Source organism: Alnus glutinosa, chromosome 13 (genome assembly GCF_958979055.1).
Source record: "Alnus glutinosa chromosome 13, dhAlnGlut1.1, whole genome shotgun sequence".
NCBI classification, from domain to species: domain Eukaryota; kingdom Viridiplantae; phylum Streptophyta; class Magnoliopsida; order Fagales; family Betulaceae; genus Alnus; species Alnus glutinosa.
This window is the reverse complement of record NC_084898.1, coordinates 22,493,050-22,511,556: the sequence shown is the minus strand read 5'-3', so window position 1 is coordinate 22,511,556 and position 18,507 is coordinate 22,493,050. Positions and strand designations below refer to the sequence as shown.

At 36.0% G+C, this 18,507-nt stretch overlaps 2 protein-coding genes across 2 annotated transcripts; both read right to left on the bottom strand.

Annotated features, from left to right (window-relative positions):
* Window positions 1-796: 796 nt before the first annotated feature.
* Window positions 797-7,120, bottom strand: LOC133854464 (zinc finger CCCH domain-containing protein 12). The gene is made up of 2 exons (XM_062290691.1): window positions 5,652-7,120; window positions 797-1,471 (listed from the first exon to the last, which is right to left on the bottom strand). The coding sequence occupies exons 1-2, from the start codon at window positions 6,487-6,489 to the stop codon at window positions 1,191-1,193; spliced, it is 1,119 nt and encodes a 372-aa protein (XP_062146675.1). The 5' UTR covers window positions 6,490-7,120; the 3' UTR covers window positions 797-1,190.
* Window positions 7,121-10,536: 3,416 nt separating this feature from the next.
* Window positions 10,537-14,420, bottom strand: LOC133854316 (cinnamoyl-CoA reductase-like SNL6). Its single transcript, XM_062290451.1, has 5 exons — window positions 14,085-14,420; window positions 13,837-13,994; window positions 12,921-13,112; window positions 12,255-12,589; window positions 10,537-10,926 (listed from the first exon to the last, which is right to left on the bottom strand). The coding sequence occupies exons 1-5, from the start codon at window positions 14,218-14,220 to the stop codon at window positions 10,815-10,817; spliced, it is 933 nt and encodes a 310-aa protein (XP_062146435.1). The 5' UTR covers window positions 14,221-14,420; the 3' UTR covers window positions 10,537-10,814.
* Window positions 14,421-18,507: the final 4,087 nt, after the last annotated feature.

Here is an 18,507-nt window from a genome sequence, read left to right as displayed (position 1 = left end):
TATTAAACTAACATATTTTCTTAAATAATAGTCTTCCAGCAACCGTCTTATCTTATCTTTCGTTGGAAAACTTCTCTCTTCAGGTTCTAAAACCATGCATGGAATGCATTTAGGAAAGCAACCGTCTTGTGGTTGGCCATCTCCACCGTTCTTCTGTTGCTTGGGGCAGACGATTAATGCAGGTGTAGGAAACGTACCAAAAGTCATAAGTTATTAAATTTATCAAATATTATGGCTTTCCTTCCCGTTATTTACAAAGAGCAGAATAAGTACTGTTTCTATTATCCAAACCTCTCCGATGCTGCTCATACAATCTCCTTTAATACTCAGCATCACATTCAATCAACTGGGTGACTCTTGAGCAGCTGCGAAAGAAATTAAAAAGGTGCAGGAGACTGGAGCAAATGCATTATGGGGAAGAAAAGACAACATATAACAAATAGCATGTAAAAAAGATACTCTTCTTCTTGGGGACAATATATATATATATTCATATGCACACGCACACAAAGGATGTGTGAACGATAGATCAGGATCGTCTATGGATAAATGGTTAGACAATCCAATTTTTATTTAGTCAAGTGAGTCTCATAAGTAGTCACTCACAATCACCTATCCGAATTCTCTTAAATTCGGGCAAATAATTGTAAACGATATTAATAGGATGGAAAAATGCTTGCTCTATTCAGGTGCAGATTCCACACTTCCTAATCAAAGCAATTAAAGCAACATAAATTCTCCCACCAAAAGTAGTCTGTGTATAAGAGAGAGAGAGAGAGAGAGAGAGGGAAACAGCAAGACAAAGAGGGGATATAAGTTATATAACCGAGGCTAAGAACTCAACTTGTAAATGTAACAAAGCGGTACAAAGATTACTGTCATTTCTTAGGATGAAAAGGGTCATCTAGTATTTATATAAGGTAACGAAAAAAAAAAAAAAAACTACTACAGAAGTAACACAAGCTTCAAATTTCCAAACCTGAAAAATGAAATGATGGGGCTGAGACTCCCAAAAACGAGGCTTCTACTGAAACTTGAAGCAAAGGTACATAAGTTCTTTAACCCAAAAGCTGAAGCTACACGTTGCCATCATGTCATCGTGTCCTCCCTAGGGAGATTAAAGTACTCCATGATCAAGATTGATTTCTTACTGACCATCTTCAAGATTTGCAGTCAAGGAATTCAAATTTCTATTCAATGTCATCAATCCAGTCACCATATATCCTACTGATTTTGTCCGGACCCTTCCATTTCTGATGAGTTCTCTGCCCTGGCTTTTGAATTACAATAGATGACCGTTGCGATGGAACTCCAATATGATAAAGATCAGAATGAGGAACTGAAGTGACTGGTGCTACCAGAGTATCTGCCGGACTTCTTGAAGGTACTCCTCCCAGCTTCGAGTCAGGAGGAGCAGAAGAAGAATCTCTAGTATCGCCCTCCATAAGCCCACCACCATATCGGTGTAATTCTGTGGTAAGAAACATAGATTTCCAAGGTCAAGGATGGAACAAATCTTTCCCTGTCCCATCATAATATACAAAGCACCAAATGTGTTGACTCTTATGTTTCTCCTTTAGTTCTTTCAAATATGAAATCAAGCTAAATACAGGCAGCACCAACTGGTAGTTGAATAAACAATTATCTCAAACGATAAATTAGATATATTACTCTTCAATGGCATAACAATCCAAGCCAAACAGTTGATAGGCGCCAACATGAGAGGAATTTCTTATATGTAAAGGAAAAAGGTCAAGTACTTCACTTGCCCAATATAACGCATAAACCTAACAAATAAACCTACTAATGTCTGCCACGTTTCTATGGGTGTCCACGATGAGGCTTGGTGGTGGGTGATGGATTATGTGATTTGGTTAGACAATCACAAGCCTTTGATAAAACAACAAAATGAAATAAGAGAAAGAGGAATTTGCCTCAGAGCTTGAGAATTTACATAACATATTGCTTGGAGGCCACAAATGGCTTTAAAATGACAAACTTCTAAAGGGATTTCCTCCAAAGTGCTAGGTTGCATTATCTAAAACAAGACACATGTTTTTGTGTCATGTAACTTAGTTCATCCATTTCATCTAACCATCTGTTGTCTCTTTCTCTCACATCTCTAAAAAGGAGGGAAATTACTTGGATATCTTGCAGAAACCTAATCTTTTTCACCGCCAAAGGATTTATAATTGATAGGCCAAAGCATCCGATGCCAGTGAAAGCACAATTTTCTCTCTAACTTACTGTATCTGTTTTATGTTGACTCGACTCAGAACTTGTAATCTAAGATTTCTTACTAGCTAATTAATTTGTGTCTTAACTCCTTAGTCCAAAATAGGAGACACAAATCATGCAATCTTCATGCCTGATTTTGCAACTTTGAATACTCTGGTGGCCGTTGACTCTGAATTCTCATTTCAAAATGTATCAAAGAAATTTCTCTCTTTTTTATTTGGTCTTCCTTTTTCACCACTTTTTGGAGAGAAGGGAGAGACAAAAATAATAAAAAAACAAAAAAAAAAACAAGATCATCAGTAAGTGCCTCAAAGTAATTGTTAAATTATGTGAAAGTCACAACTCAACTCATGTGAATGGCTTGGAAAAATGACACCTAGGAAGAACGCTTTTGTTAAAGGTCGACAAATCCTGGACTCGGTCCTCGTTGCCCGTGAGTGTTTGGATAGCCGTATCAAGTTTGGTGTTCCTGGGGTGCTTTGCAAGTTGGATATTACGAAGGCCTTTGATCACATCAACTAGAAATCCTTATTGTACATGTTGAGAATGTATGATTTTGGGGAGAAATGGGTCTCATGGATAGCACACTGCATTTCCTCGGTGCGCTTCTCCGTCTTGGTTAATGGATCTCCATCCGATTTCTTCAGTAATTCTCGTGGGCTGAGACAGGGCGATCCTCTATCTCCCCTTCCGTTTGTAGTGGTCATAGAGGCTTTAAGCAAAATGTTTTATGCTACTGTTGACAAGGGTCGTCTCTCAGGCTTTTCTGTGAGATCTAGGCTCCTCATGGTTAATATCTCACACTTCTTGTTCGCAAATGATAATTTGGTTTTTTGTAAAGCCAACCCTGACCATCTTCGCTATCTCTGTGTCCTCTTATTATGCTTTGAAGCTGTTTCTGGCTTAAAGGTTAACCTGGTCAAATCAGTCTTGGTTCCTGTAAGCAACATGGTCAAAGTGACTGAGTTGGCTACCATCTTGGGCTGCGAGACTTCCTCTCTACCTCTAAAGTATCTTAGTATGCCGCAAGGGGCGTGCTACAAGTCAAAGTCTATTTAGGATGGCATTGTGGAAAAGATGGAGCGCCAGTTGGCCAGTTGAAAAATGTTGTATTTGTCTAAGGGTGGCAGGGTTACCCTTATCAAGAGCACCATTTCCAATCTACCCACATACTTCTTGCCTCTCCTCCCCATTCTTGCTAGTGTGGCCAATCGAATTGAAAAGCTCCAACGAGACTTTTTATGGGGAGGGTTAGGCGAAGAATTTAAATATCACCTTGTTAGCTGGGCTAAGGTTTGCTCTCCGATCTTTAAGGGAGGGTTGGGATTCAGAAATTTAAGGATGTTCAATAGCGCTCTGCTAGGTAAATGATTGTGGCGCTATGGGATTGGGAGAGAGTAGTAGTGGATTCCAAATACGGTAGCTTATGGGGCGGCCGGTGCTCTCTTGAGCCGGCAGGAGCCTTTGGGATGGGGGTGCGGAAGAACATCAGAAAAGGTTGGGATTCCTTCTCAAGCTACTCTAGATTTGTTGTGGAGGATGGTACAAAGATCAGCTTTTTGCATGATTTGTAGTGCGGGGATATGACTCTTAAGGTAGCTTTTCAAGCCTCATTTGGTGCTTGTGTGAAGGATGCCTCTATTGAGCATAATTTGGAGTTTTTGGGGAGTTCCAACCAATGGAACATGAGCTTTACTAGGGAGGCTCACGATTGGGAGGTGGACGTTTTTGCTTCTTTTCTCCAAGCGCTTCATTTAGTTAAAGTGCGTAGAGGTAGTGAAGACAAGTTGTGGTAGGTCCCCTCCAAAAAATGTGTGTTCAAGGTCAAGTCATTCTTTTACTCCTTGGCTGGCTCAGGAGGTAGTGCTTTCCCTGGAAAAGTGTTTGGCGCCCTCAGGCTCCTTCAAGGGCGGCTTTCTTTACGTGGTCAGTAGCTCTTGGTAAGATCCTTACCCTGGAGCCCGGACAATCTTAGAAAGCGACATGTTCTCGTGATAAACAGATGCTATATGTACAAGAAGACTAGGGAGTCCGTGAATCATCTTCTTCTTCATTGCGACGTGGCTTTTGCTTTGTAGAGTCTTCAATCGTTTCAGGATGTCTTAGGTTATGCTCAGGTGGGTTATCGACTTGCTTGCTTGTTAGTGATCCTCTGGAATACAAAGGAGTGCTACAGTGTGGAAAATAGCACCTATTTGCCTCTTTTGGTGTTTATGGAGGGAAATGAACAATAGGAGTTTTGAGGATTTGGAAAGTACTTTGGAGAAGATTTTATCCCCGTTTTACCATACTTTGTACCTTTGGACTATGGCTTATGTGCACTCTTTGTCATTTAGTTTTGAGAGAGAGAGAGAGAGAGAAAGAGAGGGAGAGAGGGAGGCCCTTCTTACATGATGAGTTAGCTTGCATAATAACTTAATACAAGAGTTGAATACTACGCGTAAATTTACTACCTAGGATGTTATATTGCATGATCTATTGAAGAAAACATCCTTAAGAGTCTCCCTAGACCTTAACTTAGGTGGCTATGCCAGGTGGGATAAGGTGGATTCAGGGATGCGTCATTTGGATCTGTCTAGCTTTTAGACCTCCCACAAAGTGAGAAAGAGAGAGAGAGAGAGAATTGAAGGAAAGATTGCTCAAAATAAAGTAATTAAAGTTCAATGCATCTTGAAAGGAGATCTTAGATGTTGTATAGCACCAAAGATTTGTGGACACAAACATGATTTTTGAATTTCAGCCTTGATACAGGATTTTGGGCCTGCCAAGACCCACTATGAAAGACAAAGACAAAGTGATACATCTGCAAACAATTGTGCCATATATATATTAAAAAAAAAAAAAAATGTTTGATGTGCCCCATGTTTTAGGTAGTGGGAAAAAATCAGCAAGTCTTTGATACTTATGCATGAAAAAAAAAATTGCAAACATATGAAAAAAGTAGCAAAAGTTAGACACTCACAATCCAAATTATAAAAGTATCCATAGTTGCTATACACATACACATACGTTACCAAGTGAAAATCAAAAGCAATTGAAAGGGTTGTGTACAAACGTGTATCAGATTAGGAAGAACAAAACTTAAGTTAAAAGTTTTGAGGAACAAAAGTTTAGGTAAAAGTTCCCTACACTTGGAAGCATTTCCAGTCAAGACAAGTATTATTATTTGGGAACTGAAATATCCGGAAGTCCAAATGATTAAAGCAGACCCTGTAATCTATCGCAGGGTTATGTTCAATTCTTCTAGAAGATGGAACAATTAAATTTTCTTTTTCTTTCTTAAACTGAAGAAAGCGTTTCTAACTACACTCTTTCTAAATCACTCAATGGCAAGAAAAAAATGCTCTAGCTATCAAACAACAAACTACGAACAAAATCTTAACAAGAAAGGAAAAGAGCAAAACCACTCATACCTGCTGCACCATGAGCAAAATGGCATTTGCTCCCAAAAGGGCAATACCCTGTCAACTCCCACTTGTTGCAAATCCTGGTTTTCCAATTGGACGGCTTCATATTCTGCCCCCCACCCGCACTCCCCCCGGCACCCCCGCCCCCACCCCCACCCCCACCGCCACTGCCACCACCGCCGCCACTACCACCACCGCCACCACCACCACCACCGCCACCACCGTACCCACCAGGGCCCAAGCTGATCGCCACACTCTCCCTATTCTTGGACTGCTCGTCGTGAAGAAATGTGCAATTGTCGCCATAGGGACACCCCTCCTCCGTGTAGAACTTCTTGCAATGCCTTCCCTTGTACGACCTCTGGGTCTCCCCCACATAACCCGAAGACCCCAACGACGGAATCTGATACTCCTCCCTCGGCTCCAGCACCGTCCTCTCCTCCTCGTGCGCCGCCACGATCTCCTGCCAGTTCGGAGGCGGCCGGCGGAGCTCTTCAATGCTGTGAGCGAAGTTACAGTTTGTTATGTACGGGCAAGTCCCTGCACGGAACTTGCAACAAAGCTTGGTCTTGAAGAACATTTTTCCGATGGCTTTGGACCGATTCGACGACGTCACATCTTGGGAATTCCTAGACTTCTTGCTGGGTGGCTCGCTTCCGGAGCGACTCTGGGACTGCCTCTGGTCGTAGTTGGAGTTCGTCGACGGCGTGTCGTCTCCATTGCTGTTGTTGCTCCACGCTCGGTAATCGTCCTCCGTGGCCCACATCGCGTGGTCGCCACCGGACCAGCTTTCCGGGCCACTTCCAGTGATTACTTGCACCACGTTGCCGCCGGAGAAATCCATTGGCAAAAGAGAATGCTACGGATTTTTCCTATTTTTGAAACCCTAAGGTGCTGATAGGAGTTAGAAATGGCGCATCGAGATGGATAGATGACAACCCACAAAGCGAATTGCCAAAATTTGAGTGAAATTGACGGTAAAGTGGCTGAATTTCAATGATTTGAGAAATGGGTCTTCGCTATTTAACAACACATCTACCACTAAATTACAAAGATCTTTTTTAGGTATAAGATTTGTCAGAGAGAAAAGGAAAAAAGGTAACGAAACTCTTTCAAACAGCAACAATAAAGAGAGAGTTACCAAATTGGAAGTGGGATTAGATCTACAGCTTCCTGATAGGAAGAGAAAAAAAAATCAGGCGCCTATGAGGGAAAATATTTAGGAATGTACTAGTGGAAACATGGATGGTGAGCTTAATAAATAGGAGAGAAAGACTTGAGATTTAGATAATAGATTTGGTTGAGGAAGTGAGAACCGAGAAATTAAAGAGAGTGCCCCAAAAAGAAGGAAAGAAAAATTTTCCCAAGCTTCACACATCATCAATGATGATCATATTCATGGATGAAGTTGATAGAGGTTTATCCGTGGACTTGGGGGCCATTTATTTTTACTGTGTTCTCATTTTCTTGTCTTTGTCTTCTCTGCCCAATATTTTTAGTGTATTGTTGACCCGGGCGTTTTAAATGAGGTTGTCAGAATTTGCATATTGCCATTGGTCTGTTACTCTGTTTGTACAAAACAAATCGTTTCAAAGAAGATGGGCCGACTGTACTGTACTGCTAAGTAAATGGGCTGTCTAGCCTGTGCTGGCCGGGCCCGGATCAAATAGATTATAGCCTCTTTTTTCATTTTTCTTTTTAATGTGGATTATAGGCTTTGTTTTAGAAGTGTACAAACGGAGTGGTTATAACCGCTTTAAAACTACGAACTATTTATAACCGCTAACCACCTAAGCGAAGGCAATTTGCGGTTATAGGGTTTGAAAAAAACGGTTAATAACCACTAACCATTTATATATATATAATTTTAGATTTGTAATGTTTGGGTTTTGGATCTGTTATGTTTTAGATTTGTATTTGTATTTGGATTTGGTTTTATTACTATTTTAGATTTTTACCTACACTAAAACTAGCCCAAAAGTGGCCAAAACCAGCAAAAAACCGATCCAAAATTGGCCCAAAACCCAAATTGAAAAGCGATTATACAACCGACGGTTATCTACTCAATAACCGCTAACTGTCTAGAAAAAAAATTTTACTGACGGCTTTTTGAAAACCGTCCATAAAATAATAAATTACGACGATTTTAATTAAATTATCTATAAATTTACCTACGGTTTTAATAAAACCGTCTGAATTTTTTTTCCTTATTTTTTTTCCAGACAGTTTGCCTAAAACCGTTTGGAAATTTAATGAAATCGCCTTAATTAACCTCTTTTTTTCCTCTGTTTTCTTTTTTCCTTCTTCTTTTTTTTTTTTCCTTGTTTTCTTGTTTTTAGCTGAAAGACCATCTCTTAGCCTGATACGTACAGAGACAACAACAAAAAAAAAAATTAATAAAAAAAAAAAAAAAAAAAAAAAAAAAAAAAATCACTCTCTTGGGTCTCGCTCTCCCTCTCCCTCTCGTTCTTCTTCTTCTCTCTCTGGTCGGCGACTGAGACGGACGACAGGATCTGGACACGGAGTCGATGACGTCGTTGAGGTCAGATCTCCAGTCGAAACCCACGCCCGGCCGGATCTCTGACCAGATATAAAGATAGATCCGGGCGAAATACGTGGATTTCCTACCGGTTCTCTCTTCCTCTCTCTTTCTCTCCCCCCTCCGGCCTCCTCGACACCACTCTCTTCCAAACAAACCACCGGACGGATCTTTGATTTTTTTTTTTTTGGTAAGTGAAATTCTTATGTGTGATTTACATTTTGTGTTTGTTTTTTGTATGGATTGTGATGATTATTGGGTTTGATTTATGAAAATTATTAGGTTTGAAAGACGAGGTTTTGAATATTATTGGGTTTGATTTGTGAAGGATTTTTTAAATCCCGATGACCGAATCTATCGTTGATTTTCGGTGGAACCCGAAGAATACCGGCATGCGCAATATGAATTGTCGCTGGACAAAAAAAAAAAAAAAATGGAGACCGGTAGAAAGCAAAAGCTTTTACTGCTGGACAAAATAAAATAAGAATAATAATTATATTAAAAAAATTATAATTATAATTATTAAAAAAAAAATCTGGACGGTTTTGCCCAAAACTGTCCGGAACTAGGCCAAACCGTCTGGAATTGCGGATGGTTTGGCCCAAACCGTCCATAACCCAAATTAGTGACCTATTGTCTTGGACAGTTTGAAACCGTCCAGAAAAAACCATCTGAACCGTTTTCCAGATGATTTTTTCTAATTTCTGAATAGTTTCAAACCGTCCAAAATTTCTGATTTTTTTGTGAGTGTATATATCAAGCTAAATATGTTCATAGTTCCATTCACATATGTGCAACACTCGTCTTGTTGTAATGATTGAGCATACAAAATGAATTCTTTGTATTTCTATTAAAAATAGATAATCAAAAAAATTTATTTTTCAATTTTAAATAATCACTTTTTAAATGCATTATACTTTTACCCATTGATTTTTTATTGTAGTTTAAGAGAAATATTGACACAATTAATAGTTTATGGGACATTGACAATAAAGTGGTAATTTGATGAGGGTATATATATTTTTTTCTTATTATTTATGTAACATTCCAATCTTATATTACGAAAATGAGTAGCTCACATACAGGATGTAGTTTATAAGATATACTTATGGGTGCTTATAAGTCCTACACTACTGCTTACTTAATACGTATGTGAAACTAAGCCCTATAAGTTATTTTATTGAAGCTTAAAATTCACTAATCATTTTGAGGTGATATAATAAATGTGGTTAACGTTTTTTTCTAGGTCATTACAAATTGTATCATTTCTAGGTCATTACAAATTGTATCAGAGCCACTTAATAATGTCATGCGGTACTATCAAAACCGTATGATATGGCTCTGACGAATACGTCATAGGCATAAGGGGGAGAGTATGACGCCCCGATCGTATATTTGGAAGAATAGTAGCCCACATACAAAGTATGTGATTTATAAGAGATATTCATGGTGATAAGTCCCATATTACTAAATTACTACGTGAGACCATTCTTTATAAGTAATTTTAAAGAAGTTTTAAATTGTCTAACCCTTTTGAAATGATAAAGCATATATGTCTAGTGCTTTTGTCTAAGTTGTTACAATTTATTCTTTCTTTATATTATTTAAATATTTTTTTCTTTATTCTTTCTTTCATTTCATTTCTAAATATATATGAAAGGGAGAGAAAGAGAAATAGGGAGAGAGAGAAAAAAATAAAATACTTGTGCATGAGGATTGTGATCCACAACAACTAGCCACCAAAATTGATAGCAATTCGGGAAGATAACGTGAGAGAGCTTATATGAGACCGACTTATCCTGGTAAGTAATCAGGCCGTGCAAAATTTATTTGGGTAAGTTTATTCCGTATGGGCTCTATCACAATTAATTGTCCAAATTGTTAATAATTCGAATAATTAATTATGATGGATCCTTATCTTTGATGCATAATGCTTCCCCACATTTGGAGAAGCACCTGTAACTCAAATGCAAAATGCATTTGGTTTGGAGTATCAAATGTACACAATTGTTAAGCTTTCGTATAGTCATTTTACATACAACTCTAAAATACATAAGCCATTGTAAGATAATTGACAATAAATTCTCTACATTTCCTATTTAAAATAATTAATCAAAAACTACTTCTTCTTTTTTTAATTTTATCTAATTACTTTTTAAATGCACTCTATATCCAACTATCTATTTTTTCTTTTTATTCCATTTTCTAAACATATATTTGATCTTTGATGAAAGAGGGAAAGATAAAGAGGGAGAGAAAATTGAATAAAAAAAAAAAAGAAAAAAAAAAAAGAGAAAGTGAGAGAGAAAAAAGCATAAAATTCCTGTGCATTGATGCACAATGCACAATGCATTTGTTTTAGAAAATCGAAATAAATATGTTATTTAGGCTTTTGGTTAGCCATTTTACATATAATTTATATATAAAATAAATAAAAATACATAAACTACTATGAATGCTAGTGATCTAAAACAACTAAGTAGATGAATCATAATACATTTTTTTTTTTCAAAGAAAAAAAAAATGGGGAATAATCTACCAGATTCAACCCAATTGTATCAAATGTTTCGTTTCAATTTGGATGAGAAAAACAACGTATGAAGCGTATGCCTTAATCAATCACCATCATCTTACGCTGGTGGTGCATCAGCCACCTGGGATCCACACTCGAAATCCACCATCAATTGGTTCAATTTCTTGTTGCTTATCCTCTGTTGGATGATCCTCATATCCTGGTCATAGCTGTAGAGAATATAAAGCACGATTAAATATTAGATTATTTTTTCCACTAAGAGTGCATTTATTTTCACAATTTTTCTCGCACATTTTTAAATAAAATCGTAAAAAATATATATTAAAAAAAAAAGCACAATTTTAAATAGCCAAATTATCGCAATATTATCAAACCGACACTTAAGTATCGTTTGGTTCGCGAAATAAGTCATTGGAATGGAATAACTATTCTATTGGAATAACTATTCATTTATTTGGTAGGAACCTATTTCTTGAAATAGCTATTTCATGAAAATAACTATTCCCTTACGAAGATGAAAAGCTATTCCTAAGAGAATAGACAACATTTTCCAAAAAAAAAAAAAAACCATAATTTTCTTTAATTTTTCCAAACTAAACTTAAAAAAAAAAAAAAAAAAAATCCAAAATTCCATAATTAAATAATTAAAAATTAAAAAAAAAACGAATAGCTTAAATCAGATCTGTGGGCGGCCACCCACAGCTCTGATCTAAATTCTTTATTTTTTTTTTTATTTTTTATTTTTTAAGATTTGAGTTATTTTGAAAAATAAGAAATTATGTAAGTTTTTTTAGTAATTTTGAGTCAATTCTAATTGCATTATATTTGTTGTCACCTAACTAATGAATTAGAATAATTATTCCATTCCACTCTTCTTTATTCTCAATAATAATTACTCATTTTCTTAATGAAATACCCTTCATTTATTGCCCATGTGGTCATGTATAGAAATTACAATAAATATATATATATATATATATATATATATATATATATATATATATATATATATATATAAATAACTATTCCCTTACGAAGATGAAAAGCTATTCCTAAGAGAATAGACAACATTTTCCAAAAAAAAAAAAAAAAACCATAATTTTCTTTAATTTTTCCAAACTAAACTTTAAAAAATAAAAAAAAAATCCAAAATTCCATAATTAAATAATTAAAAATTAAAAAAAAAAACGAATAGCTTAAATCAGATCTGTGGGCGGCTACTCACAGCTCTGATCTAAATCCTTTATTTTTTTTTTTATTTTTTATTTTTTAAGATTTGAGTTATTTTGAAAAATAAGAAATTATGTAAGTTTTTTTAGTAATTTTGAATCAAATCTAATTGCAGTATATTTGTTGTCACCTAACTAATGAATTAGAATAATTATTCCATTCCACTCTTCTTTATTCTCAATAATAATTACTCATTTTCTTAATGAAATACCCTTCATTTATTGCCCATGTGGTCATGTATAGAAATTACAATAAATATATATATATACAGAATAATCACTGATAATATATGGCATAATTTACGTACCTTTGAGGTAACATGGGGGCAGAAGGAGTCAACAATTGGGCTAGCTTAAGAGCATCTTCATGCCGATTAACGACATGGTTGAAGCACAAATAACGTCCGTAGGATGAGATGTCTTCGAAGACACAGATGTGGGCATCCACCAAAAATTTAAGATCGACGGTCACGAACACCCCATCTTCGTACATCTCAGCCGCTCCTTTCATATACGGGTTACTGATCGACACATCGGGACCCATCAGCAGGCCTGCATTGATGGAGACCATGTTGACTCCCCTGTCCATTGTTAAGGCCCATGCTGTCTTTTCGGCCACTGTCTTTGATAGAGCATGCCATAACTGTCCTCGCCATTTTAGGAGTCCAACAAAAATGTGGGAATAAGTATATAAAGAGGAGAAATTAATCTAAGACGTGTTTAATTCATGGAAAGTCAAGAAAAAAAAAAAAGAAGAAAAGTAAATTTATATTCTATTAGAAATAAATAAATAATTTATATTCTTCAATTTAAGGAATATTACTCCTTTCTCATTGGCCATAAGAATGGTTATTTCATTTTCAATAAAAATTAGTCACTTTCTTAATTAAATAATCATTATGCGTAACATTTGGAATAAAACTGGGGACCAACTAGGCTTATTTTTATTGTGCATAGGAAAATTGAATTTATACCTTAAATTTACGACAAAAATTAACGTCACTCCAATGTCTCTCATCCAAGTCTGACTCTATCGTCTTCCGATCGTCTCTCCAAACAACGGCTGTTGCCGAGGATGTGAAAACCACCTTGTCAATTGTCTCTGTTTGTGCACAAGCTTCTAACACGTTGTGTGCTGCCCTTACCTCCACGTCCAACATAAATTCCTACACCCAAAAAAATCAATAAAATGAAGAAGACTAATTAATATATTTTCCACCCAATAAAATGAAAATTAAAAAATATATTTTTTTAATTAATTATATTAAAATCATTCTAATCTAATTTGTAACAAATTTGTACTTTTCCAACCTCAAGCAGTTAACCTAAATTCACCTGAAAATGACAGTCTTAAAGGGTGCGGTGGGCATCTATCGATCATATCCATTAATTTCCTCTTAACCGGCCTTCACGCTAAAACAATACTTGTTGACTATAAATTTTCAAACTAGTACACCAACTTATCAAGGGTTATTAAGACCCTACGCCTGGCTCATATGCCATACGGTCAGGTTATCACGTGGTAGGTCTTTCTTGAATGTTACATGTCGTACGTTCTTCATCACCAACAAACGGTCATGCCAATAGGGAGAGAGAGAGAGAGAGAGTAACCCAGAAGGTGAAGAGCAAATTGGAATGGCACAGTTATTTGCACTGGCAAAGCAACAAAAAGAGAAGCTGGAAATGTCGACAGAATCATGCAACATAAATAACTTGACGTAAACGAAGGGTACGTGGCACAAAAAGTCCCCATCTAAATTAAGTTCACACTTTGAAGCTTCAATGATAGATCACATCTTGGGAACTGTCATTTGTCAATCGGATGTGAATATTTGTGTTCATAATTCATCATGTAAATTGAAGAAGAGAATAAGCTAGCTAGGAACTTACATCATAGGCGGGTTGGTCTTGTGGGGGCTCAAATGTGTAAAACAAGCCAGAGCAGCCTTTCAAAGCATGGATTATGCTCTGATAGTCGAAGGGATCTGAACGGAAAATCTTTAGGTTCTTTCTATCATCACAAGAAAGCCCACTAAATTGCAATTCATCTGAAGAATCCAAGATAACCAGTATAAGAAAAAATAAAATAAAATTACAAGGCAGAAGAAGAAGAAGCAAAAGATCGATGATCGACCGACCATGGTGTTGAACCGCAGCGTGGACGGTATAGCCTCTTTGGAGAAGGCGGTCGACCATGCTCGAGCCTAGGCGGCCTGAGGCGTCCATAACGCATACTGTCTTTGAGTTCTGATGGAAAGTCGAAGCTGGTGCCATTTTTGTGTGTGTGTGTGTGTTTGTCTGACAAGAAAAAGAGAGAAACCTTCAGGCTTTGAAGTGTTGCTGAAAATACTGATCGATCGAGCTTCTAGTTGTTCCACTCAATTATTAATACACGGTATAGAGAGAGAGGGAGAGAGAGAGAGAGAGAGAGAGAATGTGTTCATAAGTAAAGAAGGGTGGCTAGCATTCAAAGAGCGTGGTGAGTAGATGGCTCGCAAGTTTCATTATAGAAAAAGTGAGAGAGAGAAAGAGAGAGAGAGAGAGAGAGACTAGACGCAAAAAGCCAACAATAAACATAAAGGAGTTTGGTGGGAACGTGTCTCCCTGGCAACAGAGGCTAACACAGCCACACATTAACACGCACCTACTCGGCTACTCACAAGAATTAAGCCAATATTTGTTTGTATTTTTGTATTTTGTTTGTTTGTGCGTTTTTTCTCTACTCGTAATATAATTATTGATATGATTTTTTGTCACTTTAAAATATAATTTTTGACTACCTTACTTATGTGGTAAGTAAGGTAGTTCTCTAGCTATTTTAAAATAGAAATATGTTTTTCTGCTAATTTTTCACATAATTATTTTACGTGACAAAGAATCATAGGATAGTTGTGATTTCCTTTTTCTTTTTCTTTTTCAAAGATCCTATGATTCCTTGCCACATAAGATAATTGTGTTTTTAGTTGTATAAAAAGTTGTGAGAGAATCATATCTTAGCTAATTTTAGGGTATTTTTTCTAAAAAATAATAAAAATTAAAAAAAAATAGAAGTAAAAGTTGTCACGTGGACAAAAATAATCAAGAGTTGTGTCTTAGAGTTGTAATGTATCATATCTCAATATATTAACAAATAACTCAAAATATTAAACATTTCAAAAAATACAAAATCATTTTTACCTTAGTGCCACACTTTCCCAAACAAAAAAAGAAAGAAAGAAATTCCTCAAAACACATAAACAAATCGTTAGGATATTAAATAAATGATTAAATGTACATCTTTTTATAAGAATGGGTGAATTTAATTATTTATTTAATAATCTAACAGTCCTCTTCAAGTGTGAGTTCAAACCTCTCATCAACAAGTCAAAGGCCTAACTCGTGAAATATTTACAATTTATTTTAAAAATTTAAGGTAATAATAAATAACTGATTTAATTATTTAATTAATATTCAAACATAAACATACTAGAATTCTAAGTAATATCTCACTTTTCTTCGGATGGGACCATGCACATGGAGGGGGCAAAAATTAATTAGTTGCATAAATTTTGGGTAACAATTTGATGAATAAAAGATGACATTAGTTTATATCATATATATGGTTGTATTAGGATTATGACTTGATGTTAGAAGATACATGCATGTGAATATAAATAATAAATTACATATTAAATAATAATACAAGAGAGTGGTTGATATAATATAATTGAATCAAAATTCAACAGATCGACATAATATTTCAACACCACATATATATATATATATATATATATATATTAAGATTGGGGTCCATTTCACAAATGGATAATCCTGAAAAAGACTTAGGGCAGAATATGATCTACTAAGCGAGCATTAACAGTGCGAGCATCTTCTCCGCGGTAGAATCCGTACTCTATGATTGTCATGCCAACTCCTACTCAAATAGGTGGTGGCCAAAGCTAAGAGGTACCGGCAATAATGAATAATGTTAGGGATTATTTATTTATTAATTTATATTGGTTTGACCTTTAAAAATAATAATAGTTTATTTTAAATTTAATGATAATTTTAAAATAATAAATAATTAAAAAAATACACATAACCCTTTCAAACTACCACCTCATTGTTAATGTCTCTTAAACTACCAATTGTATCAATGTCCTATTCTAAACTACCAAAAAATGTTAATGTCTCCCTAATAACAAAAATACCCTTCATTAAATTATAAAATAAAAACTAAAAAAATATCATTCTTTTTTTTATTATTTTTTTTCATTTTTTATTTAATTATTTTTTTAAAAAAAAAATTAGTTTTTTTTTTCTTTCGAATTTATAGACATTTTGTTTTATTCAAAAAAATTTAAGGTCATTTTTATCTTTTTATTGGTCTTAAAAAGGTAGTTTGAAAATGAACATCGACACAATTAGTAGTTTTGAAAAGAATATTGACAATTTTGAGTTTGCAATTTCAAAAAGTATGATTTTAAATAATTATTTGAAAATGTGAAATTTGAAAAAATAATTTTTAAAAATACAGCTAAGCATTTTGACAAAATTATAAAATTAATCTTTAAAATTTTTTATTTTTAAAAAATTATTATCTTATATACGATTTTGAAAAGGTAAATTTTTTATATTTTTAAAAATATAATTTTCAAATAATTTAATATTTTATAATTTAATTTAAAATTGAATGAATGACAGTTTAAAGACAGTACGACAAGTCGACAACTTTTTCCCAAAATAAATATAAGTGACAATAATAGGATCCCCACATGCTTGTTATGTGGCCACTAAAAGATACATCGAATCTGACACGCACTTCTTTAGTAAGGCATGCGCGTTTATTGGCCTGTAGCCCATCAAATCATACTGTACGAGGTGCAAGCCATATGGTCCTCTTCCGAGAGGATAATAAGGTGTGTTTGGTTGGTATTGTTTTTCAATATTCGAACCGGGTTTTTATTCAAAAACCCGGAACCCGGATCCATTCGAATAAAACCCGAAAGTCTTTGAATATTGTTTAAATCTGGTTTGTATTTCAAGGTGAAATGATAGAGGAAAAGCGTGGCTTTTGATGTTTACAGCATTAAATGCTGCTTGTTGTTTATTTTGAGTTTTGTAACATATTTTTTTAAAAAATAAAAATAAAAAATATACAAAACAAAATTAATTTGTTTTTTTTTTAAAAGAAAAATAGAAAAATGGTTTGGCCACCCCCAAAGTGGCCGACGCCACCTCTGGGGGTGGCTCGCGGCCACCCCGGACCCTAGGGGTGGCCGCGCGCCACCCCCTCAGCCCTAAGGGTGGCTTTCGGGCCACCCCAAATAGATTTCGGGGTGGCCCGAAAGCCACCCCTAAGCCTTAGGGGTGGCCCGAAGGCCACCTCTGGGGCCGGGGGTGGCCGCGCGCCACCCCCTGAGCCCTAGGGGTGGCTTTCGGGCCACCCCAAATGGTTTTCGGGGTGGCTTTTGGGCCACCCCAACTGGATTTCGGGGTGGCCCGAAGCCATCCCTGGGGGTCGGGGGTGGCTTGCGGCCACCCTGGACCCTGGGGGTGGCCCCGCGGCTACCCCCACTGGCCGGGGGTGGCCGCGCGCCACCCCCTCAGCCCTAAGGGTGGCTTTCGGGCCACCCCAAATAGATTTCGGGGTGGCCCGAAAGCCACTCCTAAGCCTTAGGGGTGGCCCGAAGGACACCTCTGGACCCGGGGGTGGCCGCGCGCCACCCCCTGAGCCCTAGGGGTGGCTTTCGGGCCACCCCAAATGGTTTTCAAGGTGGCTTTCGGGCCACCCCAAGTGGATTTCGGGGTGGCCCGAAAGCCATCCCTGGGGGTCGGGGGTGGCGCGCGGCCACCCCCGAGGGCAGGGGTGGCGCGCGGCCACCCCCAAGGGTGGCAGCCACCCTAAAAAATTATTGTATTTTTTTTTTCTCAAAAATAAAAATAAAAGTTTAGTTCAGTTTTTTTTAGTTTTAAATTTTAATTTTTTTTACAGTTTTTTTTATTATTAGTTTTGTTATTTTTTATTTATTTATTATTAGTTTTAATTATTTTTTTTTAGTTTTTTTATTATTAGTTTTAATTATTTTTCAAAAATTTAACACTTATTTTCATAACACCAATCATTATACACAACTTTTCATACAATCCAATCACTTTCTATCATTAAAAAACATTTTTTTTCAATCTCAAAATTCAACATCCAAACACATATTCAAAAAGAATCTAAATTTTATTCAACATCCAAACACATTTTCATTACCTCGAAATTCACAAACAGATTCAGAATATTATTCATATTCGAAATATTCAATACCCAAACACACCATTACATTCACCAATTTTAATGGTCGAAATTTATCTATTTTAATTAATTTTTTTTACTAGACTTAATTACTATGAGGCTAATTTTAATTCTCGGTTAAGAGTCCGTTTGGATTTACGATTTTAAAAAGTGAGATTTGAAAAAAGTGATTTTTAAAAATGTAGTTAAGCGTTTGACAAAATCGCAGTTTAGCCTTTAAAATCACAAATTTACCTTTAAAATTTTGCGTTTTAAAAAAAACATCATCTTATCTGCGA

Excerpts from the sequence above, each read along its gene's own strand:
- LOC133854464 (XM_062290691.1), bottom strand. The coding sequence starts at position 6,489 with ATGGATTTCTCCGGCGGCAACGTGGTGCAAGTAATCACTGGAAGTGGC. Across the intron at positions 1,472-5,651 it reads TTTTGCTCATGGTGCAGCAG|AATTACACCGATATGGTGGT; the intron begins GTATGAGTGGTT and ends TTCTTACCACAG.
- LOC133854316 (XM_062290451.1), bottom strand. The coding sequence starts at position 14,220 with ATGGCACCAGCTTCGACTTTCCATCAGAACTCAAAGACAGTATGCGTT. Across the intron at positions 13,113-13,836 it reads AAGACCAACCCGCCTATGAT|GAATTTATGTTGGACGTGGA; the intron begins GTAAGTTCCTAG and ends TTTTGGGTGTAG. Across the intron at positions 12,590-12,920 it reads ATTTTTGTCGTAAATTTAAG|TTATGGCATGCTCTATCAAA; the intron begins GTATAAATTCAA and ends TGGCGAGGACAG.